The sequence below is a fragment of the Lepidochelys kempii genome, chromosome 27 (assembly GCF_965140265.1).
Source record: "Lepidochelys kempii isolate rLepKem1 chromosome 27, rLepKem1.hap2, whole genome shotgun sequence".
NCBI classification, from domain to species: Eukaryota; Metazoa; Chordata; order Testudines; family Cheloniidae; genus Lepidochelys; species Lepidochelys kempii.
In genome coordinates this window covers 14324672-14345142 of record NC_133282.1, presented here as the reverse complement: position 1 = coordinate 14345142, position 20471 = coordinate 14324672, and the positions used below count along the sequence as shown (strand labels likewise).

General features: G+C 52.9%; 1 protein-coding gene across 1 annotated transcript in view; it reads left to right on the top strand.

Moving 5' to 3' along the window:
• Window positions 1-577: 577 nt before the first annotated feature.
• Window positions 578-20471, top strand: part of TBX21 (T-box transcription factor 21) — a 34202-nt gene continuing 14308 nt past the window's right edge. Inside the window, exon 1 of the mRNA XM_073325689.1 lies at window positions 578-1161. Coding sequence (XP_073181790.1) covers window positions 578-1161 — 584 coding nt within the window. The remainder of the gene's footprint in view (window positions 1162-20471) is intronic.

Genomic DNA, 20471 nt, shown 5'->3' with positions numbered 1-20471 from the left:
GCCTCGCCGCCCCAGTGGCTCGGCTGCTTTTTATAAGAGGGAGCTTTGAGCGGCTCTCGGAGGCAGAGGATGGGGCAGGTGGAGTGATAGAGCGGGGCAGACCAGGCAGCTCCCAGGAGTGGGGGGAAATCCCCCCCCTCCCCCTTCGCGTTGCCCTTGGAAAGAGAAGAGGTGTGAGGGGGGGGCCCTCCCCCCGCCCCCTGGAAGCGAGCGGGTCCTGCCTGGGATCTTTAGTTAGGAGGATTTTGTGCAAACCGACCTGGGGGCGGGAGGGGGGTGGGTTTCCTTCTGCCTTTGCTCCTGGCGTGTCCGGCCCGGCGATGGAGCCCCGGGGCTGCGTGTGAAGCCGACTCAGCCGCCGCTGAAGTGGGGCTGGGACCTGTGGGGCGAGCGCTGCAAAGATTTTTTTTTTGGGGGGGGGGGAGGTCTCTCTCTCTTTTTTTTTTTTTCCTCCCCCTCTTTGCACAACCCTGATGAGTTGCTGAGGGAGGGGAGGGGGCTGATCTCCCCCCCCCACCCACCCACGCGCACACCTACCTCCCCTGCCCACTCCCATCCCGCCTCGCTTGGCAAGTCGATGGGAGCCCTGGACCCAGCCTCCGGAGCCAGCAGCCCCGCGCTCACCATGCTGAATGGGACCCAGAGCCAAAGTTTTGCCAAGGAGCCGCTGGATCTGCAGGGGCCCAAGGAGCCGGGCGAGCTGAAGATGGGCTTGCAGGAGCGGTTCTACTTCCCCGACGCCCCGGCTCCGGAGGGCTGCCCGCTGAGCCTGCCCTACGGCGCCCCGACGGTCCCCGGGGGCTTCGGGGTGAGCAGCCCGGCCACCGCCCGGGCGGCCACCGGCCGCTTCCTGAGCCCGGCCCTGAACAGCTGCGCCGCCTACGGACCCCAGCCGCCGCCCGCCGCCGCCCAGCCGGGCAGCCACGGCTTCGCGCTGCCTCCCGGCGAGCTCTACCCGGGCGGCGGCGAGCTCTACCCGAGCCCGGCGGCGGGGGAAGGCTGCTACCCGGGCGCGGTGCAGCACGTGTTCCCCCGGGGCCCGCTCTACCCGGTGCCGGGCTACCAGCTCTCCGGCAAGGTCCAGGTGATGCTCAACAACTACCCGCTCTGGGCCAAGTTCCATAAGCACCAGACCGAGATGATCATCACCAAGCAGGGCAGGTAAGGGGGGGGTCTGGGCCCCTCCGGACTGGGTGGGTGGGTGAGGGGGGGGGAGAACTGGGCTTGGTACAGACGGAGGGGGGACGGGTACCCCCCTACAAGGGCGGCGGGGGGGGGAGTCTGATGGAGTAGTGGGGGGGTGGGGAGATTGGGACTCCCCCCAAATCTAGTGGCGGGGGCGGGGAAGACCTGGAGCCCCCGCATCGCCTCCCCCTAATGCGGTCCCATTTCTAGCTCCCCCATCCAAGTCCTAAAACTTCCCTGAAGAGAGCCAGAGCTCCCCGATCCCCGCCGTGCGCCCCGCACCTCCCTGCCCGAGTGGGACACCGGGCGAAGGGGGTGTAGGGCGCGGGTCCCGGGGCGGGGGTCTGGCTCGCTGGGGGTCTGCAAAAGACGGGTGCCGGGAGTTGTCTTCGGCGCTCTCGGCTCTTTGACAGCGGCCGGCGGCCAGGGCGTAACGCGCCCCCGCAGGGACAGCAGCGGGGCCCCAGGGCCGGATCTCAGCCCCTCCGGTGCAAAGCCGGGGTCTTGCGCTGTGTTTGTACAGCGCCGGGCAGGATGGCCTCCTGGGCTCTGAGTCTCATAGTTACTAGAGTAACGCGAGTAATAAGCGAAGTGCCTGGGGGTTGCTCTGTGTTTTCACTGGTGTAACTGAGACCAAACTCTGGCCCTGACAAGGGTGTGTAGAATTACTTTGATCTTCCACACACACTGGCTTTCTCTCCCTAATCGCTTGTCTTTCTGCCAGTGAGGGCTCCAAGCCAACTGCTGTCCGCCTGGCCATCTGAGCAGGTCTCCCGCCTCACATCCTGTATTTCTGCTTGGGTGCCCAGCAGGTCTCAGCCGCTGGTGCCCGCTGGACACTCTCGGGCCAGGGACTCTCAGGGTCTTTGGGGGCCTGGTGCCAAGTCTGCCCAAGAGTGGCTGGGCAGGTTCTGAACCTCTGGACTGTGGCAGGCTCGCTCAGATAGCGTGCCAGCTAGTTCAACAAGCCGAGAGAAACCGTTTGAATCGGTGCCAGGGGGTCCCCAGGCAGTACGGGGTGAGGGTCACAGGAATCCAGGGTCTTAGTGGACAGTAAAATCATATCCTCCTTTCCCAGGCTTATCAGCTCGAAATGGACCTTTAATGATCACGATGATGACAACCTAGGGCCCAGGGCTCTGGTGGCGTAACTCCTCTGACTTCAATGGCCTCAGGCCAGCAGGAAGTGGCTTAATGAATGCCCGCCTTTGGCCCAGTCATCTCCAAGCCCTGGACAAACGTCCCACCTCAGCAGCCCCCACCATGTCATAGACTCCCCCACACTGCAGATGGGGACGCTTTGCCCCATCTGCCTGCCCCTGAAGCCCAGGGGCCAGAGAGCCTCTGATTTCATGTAATACAGCCCTGCCATGAGTGCAGGGGACGGGACTAGATGGCCTCTGGAGGTCCCTTCCAGTCCTACTGTTCTGATTCAGCGGGTGTAGGGCCTGTAAGGTGTCAGGCTTGTTTCACCTCGGGCTGTCTGTGCTTACAACGCCATCGCCGATCACAGCCTGCCTGTGTTACTTCTGCAGGGAAGAGGTACTACAAAATCAGGGCCTAGTCCTGGAAGGTGTTCAGCACTCTCAGCTTGGGGCCTGGGAGCGGTGTTGCATTTGTTCTTTAAGCGGCAGTCTGCTTCTTAGGAGACAGTCCTATTTCAGTGTCAGTTTAACAGGCGGACACACACATGCTGGACCAGATTTCCCCCCCTGGCTGGTGTCAATTGGCCGAGCTCCATCGACTACTCTCTGGCCATGCCGATTTGCACCAGCGGGGGATCTGGCCCCTTCTTTTTAACCTAACCTGCCTCCCTTTTAGGTGCTTTCTCGCGTCCTCTGCCGGGGTTAATGCATTTTATAAGATGCTTTTTAATAACTTCTTAAAAGCTGGAGCTGCCCCTGCAAATCAAGGCAAAACAGAGCTTTGGAAATGGCTAAAACGCAGACCTGATTTGGTGGATTTGGCTGCTGCTGTGATGGGGCATCTCCTTTCCACCCAGGAGGTCTCTGCACCTATCAGCTTTTTCTTTTTCTTTGGCCCAGACAGACGGTGTCACTTTGATGCCCAAACCAACCTGCTTAATGTGTTGAAAGTCTAAACGTGTTAAGGCCGGTTCATTTCCCACGCAGGCTTCCAGGCCTACGATCCTGTGGAGCATGCCCTCTGCGAAGCACTCAGGGCGATTCAGTTACATACCATCACTATCAAGGGAAGGGGAAGGAAAAAAGAGAAATACCAACCCGATATATCCAAAAGCACCAGGAGCTAGAAAAACCCTGGCTAGTACTCTCTCAATTCCTTTCTCTGCCTGCAAACCCCAGTGACTCGGCTCCTCTGGAAATTTAAATTCAGATTGGGGGTGGAACATATTTGATAGGTTTTCAGCATCTGAGATTTTTTTTTTCCACTGCTGGGGTCATATAGAAACCTACTAAAATATCACCAGAAGAAATAGCTTCCTCTTTCCCTGAACCCAGAAGTAAACCCCTTCCAAACAAGTTTTAACTGCACATTGGATGCATTCACGTAGTTAATTCCATCCCTCTGAGCCTTTCACTAAATCGAGTATGATGAGTTAAATTAATCTGTTGCTGTGGGGTGTTTAAACAAACACTGCCCAGAGGTGGCTGCATTCCAGAGGGGCTTAAAATGATTCACATGTAGAGAGGGCCCAGTCCTGCTGCCCTGGCACTAGATTGGAGTCTTGCCATTGACTTCAGTGGGAGCAGAATTGCGGCACCTAGTCTGTGAAGCTGGTTGGTTTTAATAGTGCTTTGAGATCCTTCTTCTGTAACAGTGCTGTGTGAATGTGTAGACCAGGATTTTCGAAAGTAGCTAAAGATTGTGTGCCTCACTTGCAACCCCTGAAAGGGGGCTTCATTCTCTCGGAGCCGGGGTTGGCTCCGTGCTGACTGAAAGTCAGGCCCCTTTCATCTGGATACTGCCAAATTGAGATCCACCCAAAACTGGGCTGATTGCAATCTGAATAGCAAAGAATCAGGTTCCATTGGGGTTTTAGAGTGAAGGGAAGCCCATTACCTCCCCAGCGCTGTGAATTTTGGGGAGGAAGAGAGGGATCTGCTGGGTGTTCCATGACTCACTCAGCTAGGCTTGAATTTGTGGGGTTGCCTGTGGATCCAACCTGAGTGTCCCATGGCTGCTCCTTGAAATCAGCTGTTGCCCAAATACAACCATGAAACAAGTCTGGCTGGGCATGGAGTGTGGCTGTCTTTTAATGCAGACTTCTGCCGAGGCAGGTCATGCCCTTACGAGAAAGAGCTACAGTATTCTGTGCTCATGGTCTGATGTTGACTAAGACCTCTGAGTTTGGGGTAACTTCTGGAGGGAGAGGGGGAGTGTGTGTGTGTGTGTGTGTGTGTGTGTGTGTGTGTGTGTGTGTGTGTGTGTGTGTGTGTGTGTGTATATATATCTGTGCTCACGCTGAATTGGGGTGCTTAACAGTTAGCTCCTTCCCTTTTGGAAGATACTTAAATCCTCTCCGAATGGCCCACAGGAAGTGTGTGTGTGTTGGAAGGTGAAAGCTCTGGAGCAGCTGCTCCCCATTGGCAGCAGGTGCTGTGGGAAATCATTTGGACCCATCTGTCTCTTGCTCACACACACACTACAGTTCGAGGGGCTGATCTGGCATCTGCTGGAGCCATGGTTTCATTGGACATGGATCAGGTCCAGATGTTTAGATGCCTGTTGAAATCAGCGAGAGTTAGGTGCCTAAATACCTTTGAGGGAACCGGGCCTCTGTCCCAAACCCGGCTCCTTGGAGCGTCGCCACTGTGGGTTGACCCATCGCTGCAGTAATTTTCTTTTCAACAGGCGTCTGGGGCAAATCTGGTGCCGGACCCATCCCTCCACAGGGCGTGAGACGGTCCCTGTTACTTCTATAGTGTGCTCTACTCCGTGAGAACACGACTGCAATCTGACAGCCAAAGCTGGAGACCCCTTCCTTAGTTTTATTTGCTGTGGGCTTGTCTAAACTGGGAAAACTTGTGTTGACGTAACTCCCTGGAGGCGGGGCACCAGCGCAGCTCCCCTAATGTGCTGGTGCAAAACGGCGCTCGCACTGGTAAGTTCACCAGGGCGGGTTGCACTGGAGTAAGCACCAACTTGCACGGATGCACGGGCCCGGTGCAAAGTAAATCCAAAGATCGACTGGCCCTGAGGCTAAACTCTCCTTGGAGTCGATGGACCTGATTCACTCCCCGGTGTAAAATGAGGCGCAAACGCCACTGAAGTCAGGCGGGCTTGCCCGGTGCAATGTTACTCTGCAAAGAGCTTTTCTTTCCCTTGTTGGTATTAGCGGGGTGGCGGGGGGAGGTGAGCAGCAGCGTCTGATTTTGATGATCCCTCCCTGACTCTTCTGTCTCTTGCACGGCCGTGGTTATTGTGGCTCTGCGCCCTTTCATCAGCTCAGACTCAGCGGCAGGCTTTTCATTGGGAGACAAGTCGACTCAGGAAATCAGCAGCCCACCTGCCGCCCCTCCACGGCGGGGTTTTTTTAACCAAAGGGAGCAAGCGGGGCTGTGTTCTGTGGTGTGCTCAGGAGGTAGAAAAGGGGCTGGGGGGCGGGAGGTTGGGGTTCAGCAAACCAATTAACGATCAAACTTAGCTGTTGTGAAGCTGGTCCATTATGAGAGAAGTCCTCTTAGCACTGCGGTGGGGACAGTAGACTCATCCCCATTTTACAGACCAGGAAGTTCGTGCTGTCCCAACCAGACAGGGACTCAGCAGACCTAGGATTAGAACCCTGGACTATCCCCTTCTAAAGCTCATTCCTTCAGCAGGCAATGTGGCAGGAGGATGCTTTGCAGAGCAGGAAAATCAGAAAGTCAGCTGGTGCAAATTTTACACCCATTGGCTGCTGCCCCCACTGGGAACCTGACACACACACACACACCCCCACAAGGCTCTGTGGCTCTGTGTTTGTAAATAAGGCCTCGCTTGGGAGTCCCACCTCAGCACCAGGCCACTGATTTCCACACGCTTGCACCCGCCCCTCTATCCTAGACCCTTCCACCCAAATCACTAGGACATTCCTGTTAACAGGGCAGATTCAGAGGCAAGGCCTATGTGTGGGTGGCTAAGGTGCTCTTAGATTTCCTTAGACTGACTGATATGCAAGGCAGGCTAGAGGACTCTGACTCCCTCTGGACAGACTTACTCACTTCTGAAGTTGGCCCGAAATATCCTTCCACCAGAGCACCTACATAATCTTCCACTCGCACCCACTTACCTCCATGTTCCCTGTGTCACTGCTTCACGACTCATCACCGCCCCGGATCCTTCCATCTCCTATCCTTAGCAGCGAGCCATGGCCCTCACCCCAGCCCACTCCTCCCACTTCTGTGTCAGAACCACACTCCTGTGGTCTCCACCTTGTGCTTAGCATAGCAGTATGATAGCGTGGTGCAAGGCTAGGGAATGTATGAGCAAGTAACAATGTATTGCAACCTAGACAGAGCCCCTCCCCACCCCCCCCTGCCTTTCAGGAATCGTGTTTATTACAGAAGTAACAGCGATAAGCCACCTCCTTTCCTAAGAAAGCACTTTCAAAGTAAACCCAAACTTCCCAGTACAATTTAGCTTGACCTTTACCAAAAGCTATGCATCAGGTCCTCATCCGTATGTCAGGTCTGGCCTACAAATTAGATCAACTCAGCTAAGCCGCTCAGGGAGCTGGGTCTAGGTTACAATACATTGTTACTTGCTCATACATTCCCTAGCCTTGTACCACGCTGAGACAATCGAAGTGTCCATGTAGACTGCACTAGATCGATGGAAGAATGCTTCAGTTGACCTAGCTACTGCCTCTCGGGGAGGTGGATTACCCACACTGCTGGGAGAATCCCTCCCATCTCCTGTCGGCATAGGTCATGTGCCGCTGTGGCCTTTTAAGTGTAGACAAGCCCTCAGAGTAGACCCATCGCCCCCATGGTGTTGGGCTGTCAATTTTTAAGCAGAATTCCCTACCAAAGTCAAAGCAGGAATGTTCTGCTTAGAGAGACCCCCATCAACTCAAACCAGTCCATTTAAATAAAATAATTTAAAAGTGATTTCAGAGCCTACCCCTACCCTGGAGTCCCCCTACCGTATTTTACAATCATGTTTTCTTGTGCATAGGTAGAGAGGGAGGGGGAGAGAGAGATTTTCTTTCCCCTGTAGTGTGTAAAGACTCACCAACAATCAGGGGAAATTGACTCTACAGGGGAAAACTATGAAATTGACTATAACAGAGGAAATGGTGAAACTGACAAGACACAGAGGGCTGTCAAATGCACAAAGTAAACAATGTAGAAAAACATATAGAAAAATGTGTTTTGGTTTTTTCCCCCTCTCCACTTCCTCTCATTAACCTCATCAACCTTAGGTGTTGCTTGTAACAATATTAGTTTGTTTTTAAATCTGATGTTAGAGAGACAAGGTGAGGGAGGGTAATATCTTTTATTGGACCAACTTCCACTGGTGGAAGAGACACACTTCTCAGCTCCACAGAGATGCAGCTCTTCTTCAGCTCTACGAATCTTGAAAGCTTGTCCTTCTCACCACCAGAAGTTGGTCTGATCAAAGATACTACCTCACCCACCTTGTCCAAGGATATTAGAGAGCCCACCAGGGCTGCAACAACACTTGAAATCAAATGTGACATTTTAAAATTGATGAGGTGACAGCTTGTCTCAATTGAAATCAACGGCAGAACTCTCATTGACAGTAAGGCCAGGATTTCACCCCTTCTGAAAACCAAGCTCTTTGGGGAAGGGACTGTGTGTGTTTGTATAGTGCCTAGCACCATGGAGCACAGATCTGTTTGACACCCCAAGGGCTGTCTAAATGCAAAAGCAGTGTAGTTAAATTCATACAAGCCCCCTAGTGCGGATGCAGTTATACCAATAGAAAGGTGCTTTATACCAGTATAACAAGTCCCATATGGGATGCGGGGGGGGGGAAAGAGGTCAGGGCATGTACTGGTATAACCTGATCAATTTAAAAAAAACAGCCCCGTAACTCACATAGTGGTATCAGTACAAAATCTGTGTAGTGCAGCCCCAAGGCATTACCTCGATGCTGAGACAATATGGCCCTGGCTTCCAAGAGGTGGCCAGTCCTTGCTGGTTGCTTAAGCCAGGGTTTTTTCTATAGATCAGTCCTCAGGCACATGCTAGAATGTAGGGTCTTAAAGTGTTCCTCTTTCGATGTTCTAAATGATACTTGCCACCAGAGATAAAACGGTCCCCTGCACAGTAACAGATTAAAATTCCAACCACATCAAAGTCCCCACGCGCCCGAAACTTGCTTAAATGTGAAATATATTTATTTATAAATGTTTCGGGGGCCGGTACTGCTGGGCAAGATTCTGAGCTGGCGTAAATCGACGGTGTCCCTGCAGCTGTGCCGCTTACGCTCAGCAGATAACCTGGCCCGTTTATGGGAATGTCTCGGTAGTTGCTTGTCGGACAGCGAGGGACGCGTGATGAGATCAATGCAAGAATGGCAAAACTAACAACCCAGCGAATGCCTACAGTTATGTTGGGTAGGATAAACGTAGTGTAAGTGCTTTAAATTCTTCATATTTAAGGGCTAATTAAACGCTGGCAATAGATATTTTGAATAATCTGCTCAATTTCTTCTCCACTCTTTCCCCATAGCACCCATCACCATATTAGCAGAGCCCTGCCTAAACTATTGTGTGGGTTTCTTGCATCTTCATTGGCCGTTCAGCGGTCAGAGGTGTGTTAGCAGCATACGTAGACACACCTGAGTTAGCTTTAATCCAGCTATCTTTGGGAGCGGAGCAGTGCGGGCTGTACAAACTCCCTCGGGACCCTTGGGTGGCTAGTCTGTGCGGCCGCAGCTTCCCTGCTGTTGCTGCCTGAGATTCAAGTGAACTCGGGTGCGGTCATGTTCTGCGATCACGCCTCTGATCGCTATGTAGACTGGGTCTCTGAGCCCGACGAATAGGATCCCGGGTCTGCTCTGCTCTGGTGATGCCTGTTTCTTCCAGTGCTGATTACGCCCACCTTTGCCGCACTCTGTGTTGTCCTGGTGAGGGCCCTGCATTCAGCAGAGATCTTCAGCTCGGTGCGACTTTAAAGCAGCTGTTCTGCTCAAATAAATTTGTTAGTCTCTAAGGTGCCACAAGTCCTCCTGTTCTTTTTGTGGATACAGACTAACACGGCTGCTGCCCTGAAACTTAACAGTAAGCAGGTGCTCAAGTGCTTTGCTGAATTGAGGCCTCCTGGCGTTGTGTCCCTTCAGTCACAAAAGAACCATTTTTGAGTCCTCTCATTCTTATATTAAAATTTTTTCTTCTCTTCCCACAAAGAAGTCCTCCCACCCTACCCATGAGAACTGGTGGAATAGAACACGAGCTAGGTCCTGCCTTTGTTTCACAGACAGGTTTTTATTTATTGTATTTGTTTTGTGGAGCCCTCCCTCTGGCGCCTGCTGGAGAACTTTTAGGACAGTGACTTTAAAATGAGTATGAGACCATCAATCGTAAGCTGTAGGAGGCAGGGACCATCTTTTGGGTCTGTGTTTGTAGAGCGCCTAGCAGTGGGGGGGTCCTGGTCCGTCACTGGGGCACCTAGTTACTGCTACAAGACGAATAGTGAATAAGAACAGTGATGTCCTGGCAAGCAGGCATTTAAACTATATATGGGGGATGGGATCTGATCTGCCCCAAAGTTTGGGGCTCTTCGGAGAGGAAGGTTTGGGCTCAGACCCAGCTGGAAAACAAACAAAAATGCTCCTTCCGCGGGAGGAAAGAAGCTAAAAGAAAAGGGAAGCCCCAGTGCTGGTAATCTGGATCTCAAAGGCAGTCTCTGATCTGAAGAGGGGATGGGCCCCTGCTCCCAGAAGGCTCAGCCCCCTACCAGGTGTAGCTTGAGAGCCTCAGAGGCCTTGTGTGAACATGGGGGGGTGAGGACATAGCTCTGGCCCAGGACCCATGGGCTGCTCTGACCAAGCAGAAATAGCATGGCTAGCTGGCGTCCCCAGCATGATGGATGATTTTCTTTCTCAGTATCAGACTGGTATGGGGGGAGGGAACCACGTGGCCTGAAGGCCAGCTCCCCAGTGGGTGAGGTGTAAATAAGCCTTGCTCTGAAGTCAGTGGATTTACACCAGCTGAGGATCTGGCCCTTAGCATGTTCGTTCTAACATGGATGAGATCTAAGGAGGAGACTGTGCCTTATCACCTGGCTGAGCCTCCCTCCTGCCCCCAGAATTGCCACTGAAGTTGGGGTGAGATTGGGATCCACAAGGAGAGAAAGGCCATGTTCCAAACTCCCCCTCTCGTGCTCTATGAGCCGGCCTGTCCGTCCTTTTGACGTGTCAGGACATTCCCATGAGCTGGATCCAGGGGGGCTTCTCTCGGAGGTGTCCGCTGCACAACCGTCTCTGCCTCTTCCCCGAGGCGCGTCCACATGGGGTCCCTCCTGCAAACTAACCCGCCCGGCAGGTGGGCTGAGCTGTGACTTAGATGCCAGAAGATGCTCAGTTCTCAGGGCCAGTTAATTTTTTTTCCCCCTGACCCCGCTCCGATCCCCTTAGGGAAAAGCAGACGACGCTGAGAACGGGGGGCCGGTCCCCGCATGCTCATAGCTCCTGCTGATGCTAATGCAACATTACAGCGTGGTGGGACTTTTATCTCCAGCGCACACGCTCCTTCCCCAACCCCCTCATTCTCCCCCCACCCAATGCATGATCCAAATCGGCGCCGGGTGTCACATCCCCAAACCCAGCCCCGAAATGCTGCCAAAAATTGAAACCTGGTCCAGTCCCTTTAACCCACTCTGGTTCATTCTGGCTTGGGGAGTCTATTGTCGTCTGGGCCAGATCCCCAGCTGGTGTAAATCGGCCTAGCTCTGTGGAAATCAATGGAGCTGCTTTGATTTACCCCAGCCGAGCATCTGGCTCGTAATGGTTGAAGCGACCAGAGGCCTCAGCAGAGATCAGGGCTGGATGGTGTTTGTAGGACGATAGCCTCCGGGGGGGTGGGAGGTGGCAGAGCCCCCACGGAGGCTCAGAGCCCCATTGTGCCAGGTGCTTCACCAACACAGAACAAAAAGATGGTCCAAGAGACAGCGGCTGGATGCAGATGGGGGGGTCCGAGGGAACAATGGGCCGGGACCGGCACCAGCTGCCTCACCGGTTTTTTGTAGGATCAAGGCAAAGGAGAGAGTTGAGGGAATTGCAGGAGAACAAGATTCCACTTCATCAGCAGAGTGAAGGCCACTAGGAGGATGGCCAAGGAGGTGGGATTGGGGATGTTTAGAGGGGCCCTGTGGGAGCAAGCACAGAGGGGCTTGTTGAAAATGTAACCAATGGGGCTGGCACCCCCTGCGGGGAGCTGACAAGAATTGAAAGTGAAGGCAAATCGCTCGCATTTGAAGTGCTGGAGAAAGGGAGAGCCAGGGGAGAGATCCAGAGAGAGCGGTGGGGTGCTCAATGATGCTCTTAGCAGCAGCAGTCTGAACGGGGCGGCACAGGGCAAGACTGCATTGGTCGGGGCCATGAGATGATTAGAGTTTTAGCTGCACGGATGGAGAGGCCAGGCCGTGGCTTCTCCTGTCGGCGTTGTCAATTCACCTCCCTGAAGGCCGGGGGAGAAGCCCTCCCGTCAACCCAGCGCTGTCTACATGGGGCATTAGGTCTGTATAACTGCTTCGCTCGGGGTGTGGATTTTTCACACCCCTGATTGATGTGGTTATCTGGTGTAGACCAGGCTGGGTGCACACTACCACTTACTATCACGCTGCTCAGGGGTGCATGAATAAGCCATCCCCTTGTGCAACGTAAGTTGCATGGGTGTGAACAGCGCTGGGCCGGCAGGAGAGCGTCTCCCGACGACAGAGCGGCTGCCTCTCGCGGAGGCTGGTTTTATGATGCCAGCAGGAGAGCTCTGTAGCACTTCCAGTGTAGACTAGCCCTTAGAGAGGTTCTGCCGAAAGAATTGGCAAGATTTAGACCTAGCCTGGATGGGAGGGTCTGGAAAGAGGGCCGTGTTTTGGGGCCTGGCTGGCAGGGAGAAAATGGGGAGATCCTATGAAGCAGGAAAAGTGGAGGGGTAGGACAGGGGGACAGTTTGAGGAGGGAGTCCAAACAGCTGGGAATGAGGGCATGGGAGTCGGCCGGGTTGGAGAGGCAGGGTTGCTTGGTAGGGAGAGGGCAGAACTGAAGGAGGAGAGGATGGCATCGCAGTGGAGGAAGGTCCACACGGTCACAGAGTTTCTGCCAGAGGCACCAGGGCAGGAGTGGAGGAAGCAGGTGTTGGGGTTTGGCCACAGCTGAGGGCTGCCAGGGCTGGGGTGTTGCATGGAGAGAGAGAAGTCAAGGGTGGAGGGACATGGAGCCAGGAGGGAATCAACCCCAACTCTCAGAGTGGCAGTGGACATCGCTGCATTGAAGGGTCAGAGTCTGATCTCAGTGACACCGGCCTAAATCCAGAGTCAGTGGATAAGTGAGGGGGTGAGAAATTTAGTCTTTTAAAGTTGGTGGCGCTGCTCCGGATCTTGGAGGGAGATTGGGACTCTGCATCCATTGAAGACAGGGGGGCCACATCGGATTTCCACTGGGGCAGCGGCAGTCTGGGCGACCCTAAAAATCTCAATCAATATAGCCACGGCTCTCGGGTGTGAAAAATTCACACCCCTGAGGGCTCAGCTGACCTAGCCTCTGGTGTAGATGTGGATGGGCTGAGGGAGGGATGCTTCCATCGACCACGCTACCTCCGTTGCGGGAGGTGGAGTTCCTCCAGCCACATAGGGTGGGACTGTGCTCTGGGGTAATTGCTGCATACATGCAGCGGAGACCAGTCCTGAGCTGGGAATCCATTTCCAGGGGGGTGGGGCCAAGCAGCTACAAAGGAAGGAAGGTTCCTGCTCAGATGAGCTGAGGTGGAGACAGAGCTGATGAAGGAAGAGGTTCAGGAGCAAGGTGAAAGACACGTTTAATGAGGGGTGAATGGCTCCCAGGCCACCTCCCCCTGCCAGTGTGCTCTGGGATCTGGTTTGGCCTTATCTTCCAACACCTCTGGGATTAAAAGCCTCGTGACCAGGGCCTGCCCTTGTGGAGTGAGAAAAGTCTGCGGATTCAGGGAGTTGGATCCTAGCTCCCCAGACTGGGGTGCAGATGGGGAGGGGCAGACGACTATGTTTTGGAAGGAAGAGGCACCCGTGCCAGGGATGGGAGGGGGTGGGTGAAGGTTGGGCAGAAGGTCCAAGAACAGGAGAGGGGTTTCTCCAGAGGAGTCTCTGAGCAGAAAGGTTTCAGGAGCCGGATCAGAATCGCCCCATGGCAGGTGAGGGGAAGAGACCCCTCCCCCAAATGGAGCTAGGCCGGCAGAAAGCGTAATGACAAGGTGTGTGTTTAATGTGAAGCACGTGCTGCATTGAATTGGGGCCTGGCCGTGCCGTGAGATCGGAATTGGGCCACAGAGGCAGTTGGAGCTGGGGCGAGATCCGATCCCCTCCCAGCATCTCTGTGAGAAGTTCTCATCTCTCCAGAGATTTCCTTTAGCTCTTCTTCTTTCTCCAGGCCGGTCCTCACTGATGCAGTCCATCCATTGCCATAGAGACCGGCCGCAAATAAATAGGAACTGCTGTCAACAGGGGCTGTGAGGAGACACTGTTCGGTTGCATCCCTCAAGTGCACCCGCTAGGGGTCAGGCTTCTCCACACCCCTGCGGCCATGCTGCGGGAAAACAAGGGAATTCTCTCTGGGTGGTGCCCTGGTGAGGACACGGGGTATTTTACCCTCCTGCACCCCTGGAAGGTTTTTCAGCAGCTGGGATCAGCCCCCTCGATCGAAAAGCCCGAGTCTCTGTTGTCCGACTTAGGCCACCATGGGGTTCAGCCCTGCTCTATGGGGCAGAGAGCGATGTGCTTGGTTGGGTTACATTCGTATGCAGCAAACAAGGGCCCGGCACCTGTATTCTAGTGTAACAAACAGGAGGTCAGGTAGGATTTCACAGGCAAGGCCGCGCTGTGTCCTATGGCCACGTGGAGCGTCCTGGTAGATCCTCCAGTGTTCTGAGCTGAAGGAGAATCTCCCTTGCTAGAAGAGAGCCTATAACGCAGATGAGACGTTCTCACGCCAGCCAGACGTGTCCACACCCAGGGCGGTCGTGCCTAGAGACGCCAAAGAGGCCTCCTTGTGCTCAGCACTAAAAGAGCATGGAGCATAAATAGACGAGAGGGAAATAAAGCCTCAAAATAATGGTTTGCCCAAGCCTTGTTGCCAGGGAGGGGATTAGAACCCACATCTGCGGAGTCGCCAGGTAGCGCTTTAGCCACTAGATCAGGGGTGGGCAAACTTTTTGGCCGGAGGGCCACATTGGGGTTGCAAAACTGTATGGAGGGCCGGGAAGGGAAGGCTGTACCCCCCCAAACAGGCTGGCCCCCGCCCCCTATACGCCCCCTCCCACTTCCTGCCCCCCTCAGAACTCCTGACCCATCCAACCCCCCTGCTCCTTGTCCCCTGACGGCCCCCTCCCGAGCTCCTCCCCCCGTTCCTAAATGCCCCTCCCGGGACCACCCCCCATCCAACCCCTATCCACACCCCTTCCCCCTCACAGCCCCCCCCCCCCCCCGAGCCCCTGACCCATCCAATCCCCCCGGCTCCCTGTTCCCTGACTGCCCCCCATCCCAGAACCTCCGCCCCATTCAACCACCCCTCTTCCCTGACCATCCCCCCGGGACCTCCTGCCCCTTATCTTATTGGAAAGCCTGGGAGGTGGGCAGGCGTAAGCCGAACGCGGCGGCATAGCTGAGGGGAGGGAGGACAGCGGGGGAGGAGCTGGGGGCTAGCCTCCCCAGCCAGGAGCTCAAGGGCTGGGCAGGGGGGTCCCGCGGTCCAGATGTGGCCCGCGGGCCGTAGTTCGCCCACCTCTGCACTAGCTCATTGTGTTACATGCAGGGCAGGGCCACGTGGCTTTCAGTAATGTTTAGATTTAACTTCAGCAATTGCTTCCTGTTGATTTCGGTAGCTCATCACAGCCCGGTCCCCAAGGGCTCGTATTGGAGTTGTGCCCGGAGGCAGGACGGCTGTCACCTAAGAATCCGACTTTGCGCTAGGCAGGCGAAGAACTCAGAGTCTCGCACCATCAGGCAACCGCCGTGTCTCCTGCTGAGTCAATGCATGTGGGGGGGGGGGTGGCCTGATCCTGCGTGTCCCCTGCTGACACAGTGCACAGGGATGGGGCAGTCCAGCAGTCTAGATGCAGCCACGTGCAGGAGGAGACATTTAAATAGGAAAGGCCTAGGTTAAAATAGCCACCCTGACTCACTACGTCGATACTCCAGATTTACCCTACCTCTATCGATTTCAGTAGGGAGTGTGGGGCAGGTTCCCCCTGGCCCTCCATTTACACCAGCGGAAAGTGGATAGAAAATGCTATCAAACAGGGGCCAAGTTCTCAGTGGGTGTAAATCGCTGTGGCTTCTTTGAAACCAGTGGAGCTGCGTTCGTTTCCACCAAATGAGAGTCTGGACCATTGAGTTTAAAAATCAGAGACCGAGTTTCTGCTTTCAAGCGCACACGTTTGCATAAGGCCTCAGCCAACCCTGTGGAGAGAAAACCTGCCTCTAACATCTCCCACAATGTCACCAGACCAGTGGATTATTTTTAACTAGCGCTTAAAAAAAAAAAGGTCTAAAACCACCTAAAATCTCCCCTCTGCTCTGCTCCAGAATCTAAAAACTGCCCATCTGGCCATAGGAACAAACATTTCTTCAAGCTCTGTGGCACTTCGCTTCCTATCTGAAACCGTTGTGCAGCATTATTGGGTGCTATTATGGCCTGTTGAACTGTTTCCACTGGCTTTGGATCAAACCCTTACACAGCTGCTGAGCTCCCCCCCAGAGGTGGTTGCATTCCAGTGGTGGGTAAGGGGAATCTTTTTCTATCAATATGTAAAGGGCTCAGGGATCCGTGCTGGATGCTGTGGCATCAACTATGGATTGACTCCAGTTTGGGCTGCCCAATTTGAGAACATTCTTGTGTTGCTTTTAGAGACCCCCCCCCGATTTCTCTCCTTTAATCCCAACCAGCCTTGGACACATTTGGATCCTTCCTGGGATTGGATTTTATCACTCATGCCGACAATGCGTTCTTACTTTACTACCAATAAATCCATCAGGGCCAAACCTCCCACTGAAACCAGTGAAGTGTGTGCGTGTGGGGAGGTTACCAGCAATATCAGCAGGCCCCGTAATGTGTAGTAACGAGCAGATACCAGACAGATCCTGCCAGGGCTTCTTAAACTCCAAGGGAGCCAGGAACTCAGCTGGGGTAACTCAGTGGGACTCCAGGGCTGTCGTTGGCGTTCCTTACAATGGGGGAAACAGGTGGTCTGGTCTGAACAGAATCTATGCCCTTGTAAACTCTCTGCCACAGCACTCCAGCTCCTCCCCCCCTCCCTGAGCTGTTACTGACCAAGCCAGGCTGAGAACGGCTGCTCAGACTGTGGCTCGGCCGGGAGACGTGTGCTACATTTGAACCCTCAGCCAGAGGGTGGGTCCTGGCGCCGTACTGGTTTGGCGAGAGCTTTGCAGATGTTCTCTGCCTGGCACAGCTCTGCGTGTGTATCCCCTGCCTCCACCGGTGTTCCATGTGATCCCCTCCGGCTGGACACCCTGCTGAAGTCTCTGTGAAGGGAAGAAGAAATTTTTGTTTGTGGACATGCTCATGTGGTCTAGTGGTGAGAGCCGGGGGGACCCACAAGGTGGAACTCCTGGCTTCTATTCCTTGGGCTGGGGGGCTGGCGGTCACAGACAGGCTGGAGGGCGGATTCTATTTCCGGCTGTGGTCCGCGTGCAGAGGCCTGAGGCAGGACTCCTGGGTTCTATCCCCAGCTCTTTCTCTGTGATCTTGGGGCCAAGACCCTACGCTTCGGTTTCTCCATCTTTAAATGGGGATGGCCCACCTCCTGTGGGGAGATTGTGAGCTTTCATACATTGCTCTTTGCCAAGTGCTTTTAAAATCCTCAAATGAAAGATAAGGGGAAGGGGTGGAAACCTGCTGAAATCAGTGTGTTCAGGAAATTCCACACAGTTGTTTAAAAGAAGACAACCTTTAAGAACGACTTGGTCACACCAATCCGTGTGCCTTTTGATTGGCCAGCCAGCGCTCTGTAGCTGGGGACAATCCCCGATGTTGCTTCACCGACGGTATCTGGGTTAGGAGAAGCACACTGAACGATTGAGTCAAGAGGGCTGGTTCTCTGTTCTGCCGCCGTGATGTGGCGCAGAATCCGGCCCGGCGTCTTGGTTCGCTGTAAATCAGCAAAGCCCCTCTGCCATCAGGAGCGCTAGGTCGATAGACACCAGCTGAGGATCCGGCCGGAAGAGGGTTTTCCTTAGAGGTGGGCGAAAATTTTCAGCTGAAAGTCTCGGGGCCAAAATGCGCGAGTGAGAACCGTTCGCAGGTTGCGTCAGTTTCACCAAATTGTTCGGCAGCGGGCGGGGGGTGGTCCTCAACATTTTGATTTTTCCGGTTTGACGTTGCCTTTATTTTCTTTTCAAATTCAAAAATATTTAAGAATGCTCAAAACCGAAACCTTTGGGGTCAAACAGACCATTTTGTTTGGCCCCAAATAATTTTCTTTGTTTAACCTGTCAAAACTGCCAGTGAACCCAGAGCATCAGTTTCCTTTGGTCTGGCTGTAATTTTAAGGCCCCTCGTTCCCCAGGGTGCCTCCCCTTTCCAGCTGATTGTGTGGGCCTGCGTGTGCATCGTCGGTCGGTGCCAATAGGAGGTGGTAATTTTGTGTGTGTGTGTGGTCTGTTACGCTCCGTTTGCTGCCGCCCCGATGTGCGATTGAAAAAGCAAAAGAGAAGCTCAGTGGAAAAACAACCAAACCTTCAGCCCCAGGAGGAAGTTTGAAATGCTGCAGGGCCCACGGGGAGCAACTCCCTGACGCCGCATTACCGCAGTCGGCGTGGGGTGGAATGAGTGAGGAGGGTTGTACCTGGGTGTGGGGTCATGGGGAGCGATTCCACGTGCCCATGGAAACAGCTTGTAACCGGGACACATTTCTGCTAGCCCCAGTGGGCTAGAGTCAACCATGACCTAAGCAACAGGGGAAGCAACTGTGATCTCACACCAATTCTCACGCTGAGGGGCCTGATGCTCTGTGCACTCCCACTGGTGTTCATCCAGAGTAACGCCAATGAGGTCAGCTGAGTTACACCAGAGTGAACCTGGGGTAAGTGGGAGGAGAATTGAGCCCTGTAACCCACTGACTATAAGAACAGAAGAATGGCCATGCTGGGTCAGACCAATGGTCCATCTAGCCTACTGTCCTGTATTCTGACAGTGGCTGGTGCCAGACGCTTCAGAGGAAACAAACAGAACAGAGCAATGATCGAGTGATCCATCCCTGTCATCCAGTCCCAGCTTCTGGAAGTCAGAGGTTTAGGAACACCCAGAGCATGGGGCTGCGTCCCTGATCATCCTGGCTAATCACCATTAATGGACCTGTCCTCCAGGAACTTATCTAACTCTCTTTTTTTTTTTTTTGAACCCAGTTATTGTCTTGCCTTCACCACATCCCCTGGCAATGAGTTCCACAGGTTGACTGTGCATTCTGTGAAAAAATACTTCCCTATGTTTGTGTTAAACCTGCTGTCTATTAATTTCATTGGGTGACCCCTGGTTCTTGTGTTATGTGAAGGGGTAAATAACACTTCCCTATTCCCTTTCTGAAATTTTGCCATCTCATTCCTTACCCCTTTTTCCAGACCACTTATGAATGTGTTGAACAGCACTTGTCCCAGTACAGATCCTTGGCGGACCCTGCTATTTACTTCTCTCCACTGTGAAACCTGTTTGTTCCTGCTCTCTGTTTCCTATCTTTTAACCGGTTACTGATCTATGAGAGGACCTTCCCTCTTATCCCATGACTGCCTACTTTGCTTAAGAGCCTTTGCTGAGGGACCTTGTCAAAAGCTTTCTGAAAGTCCAAGTACACTATATCCACTGGATCACCCGTGTCCAAATGTTTATTGATACCCTCAGAGAATTCTAATAGATTGGTGAGGTATGTTTTCCCTTCCCTAACATATCATGTTTATCTATATGTCTGATCATTCTGTTCTTTACCATAGTTTCCATCAATTTGCCTGGTACTGAAGTCAGGCTTACTAGCCTGTAATTGCCAGGATTACCTCTGGAGCCTTTTTAAAAAATTGACATTACATTTGCTAAACACCAGTCATCTGGTACAGAGGTTGATTTAAGCGATAAGTTACATACCACAGTTAGTAGTTCTGCAGTTTCATATTTGAGTTCCTTCAGAACTCTTGGATGAATGCCATCTAGTCCTGGTGACTTATTACCATTTAATTTATCAATTTGTTCCAAAACCTCCTCTATTGACACCTCATTCTGGAACCATTTCTCAGATTTGTTGAGCAAAAAGAATGTCTCTGGTGTGGGAATTTCCCTCACATCCTCTGCAGTGAAGACCGATGCAAAAAATTCATATAATTTCTCCGGAATGGTCTTGTTTTACTTGAGTGATCCTGTAGCACCTCAATCAACTAGTGGACCCCATTGATTGTTTGGCAGGTGTCCTGCTTTTGTTATACTTTAAAACTAAGAGCAAAATTTTTGTGTGTGTCTTTTGCTAGTTGCTCTTCAAATTCTTTTCTGGCCTGCCTAATTATATTTTTACACTTGACTTGCCAGAGTATGTTCTTTTCTGTTTTCCTCAATAGGATTTGACTTCCAATTTTTAAAACATGTCTTTTTATCTCTAAGCATCTCTTTAACTCTGTTTACCATGGTGGCATATTTTTGGTCCCTTTCCTGATTATTATTGTTGTTGTTATTATTATTTTATTATTTATTTGGGGCATATATAGTTTGAGCATCTCTTATGGTGTTTTTAAAAAAGTTTCCATGCAGTTTGCAGGCATTTCACCCTTGTGACTGTTCCTTGCAATTTCTGTTTAACTGAGCTCCTCATTTTTCTGTAGTTCCCCTTTTTGAAGTTAAATGCTGCTGTGGTGATTTTCTCTGGTACTTCCCCTCTCCCCAAGGATGTTAAATTTAATTACATTACGGTGGCTATTACTGAGCAGTTCAGCTATAGTCACCTCTTGGACCAGTTAGGACTAAATCAAGAATTGTCTCTCCCCTTGTGGGTGCAAGGACTAGCTCTCCAAGGAGCAGCCATTAATGGTGTCTAGAGATTTTTATCTCTGCATCTCTTCCTGAGATGACATGTTCCCAGTCAATAAGCGGATAATTGAAATCCCCCATCATTA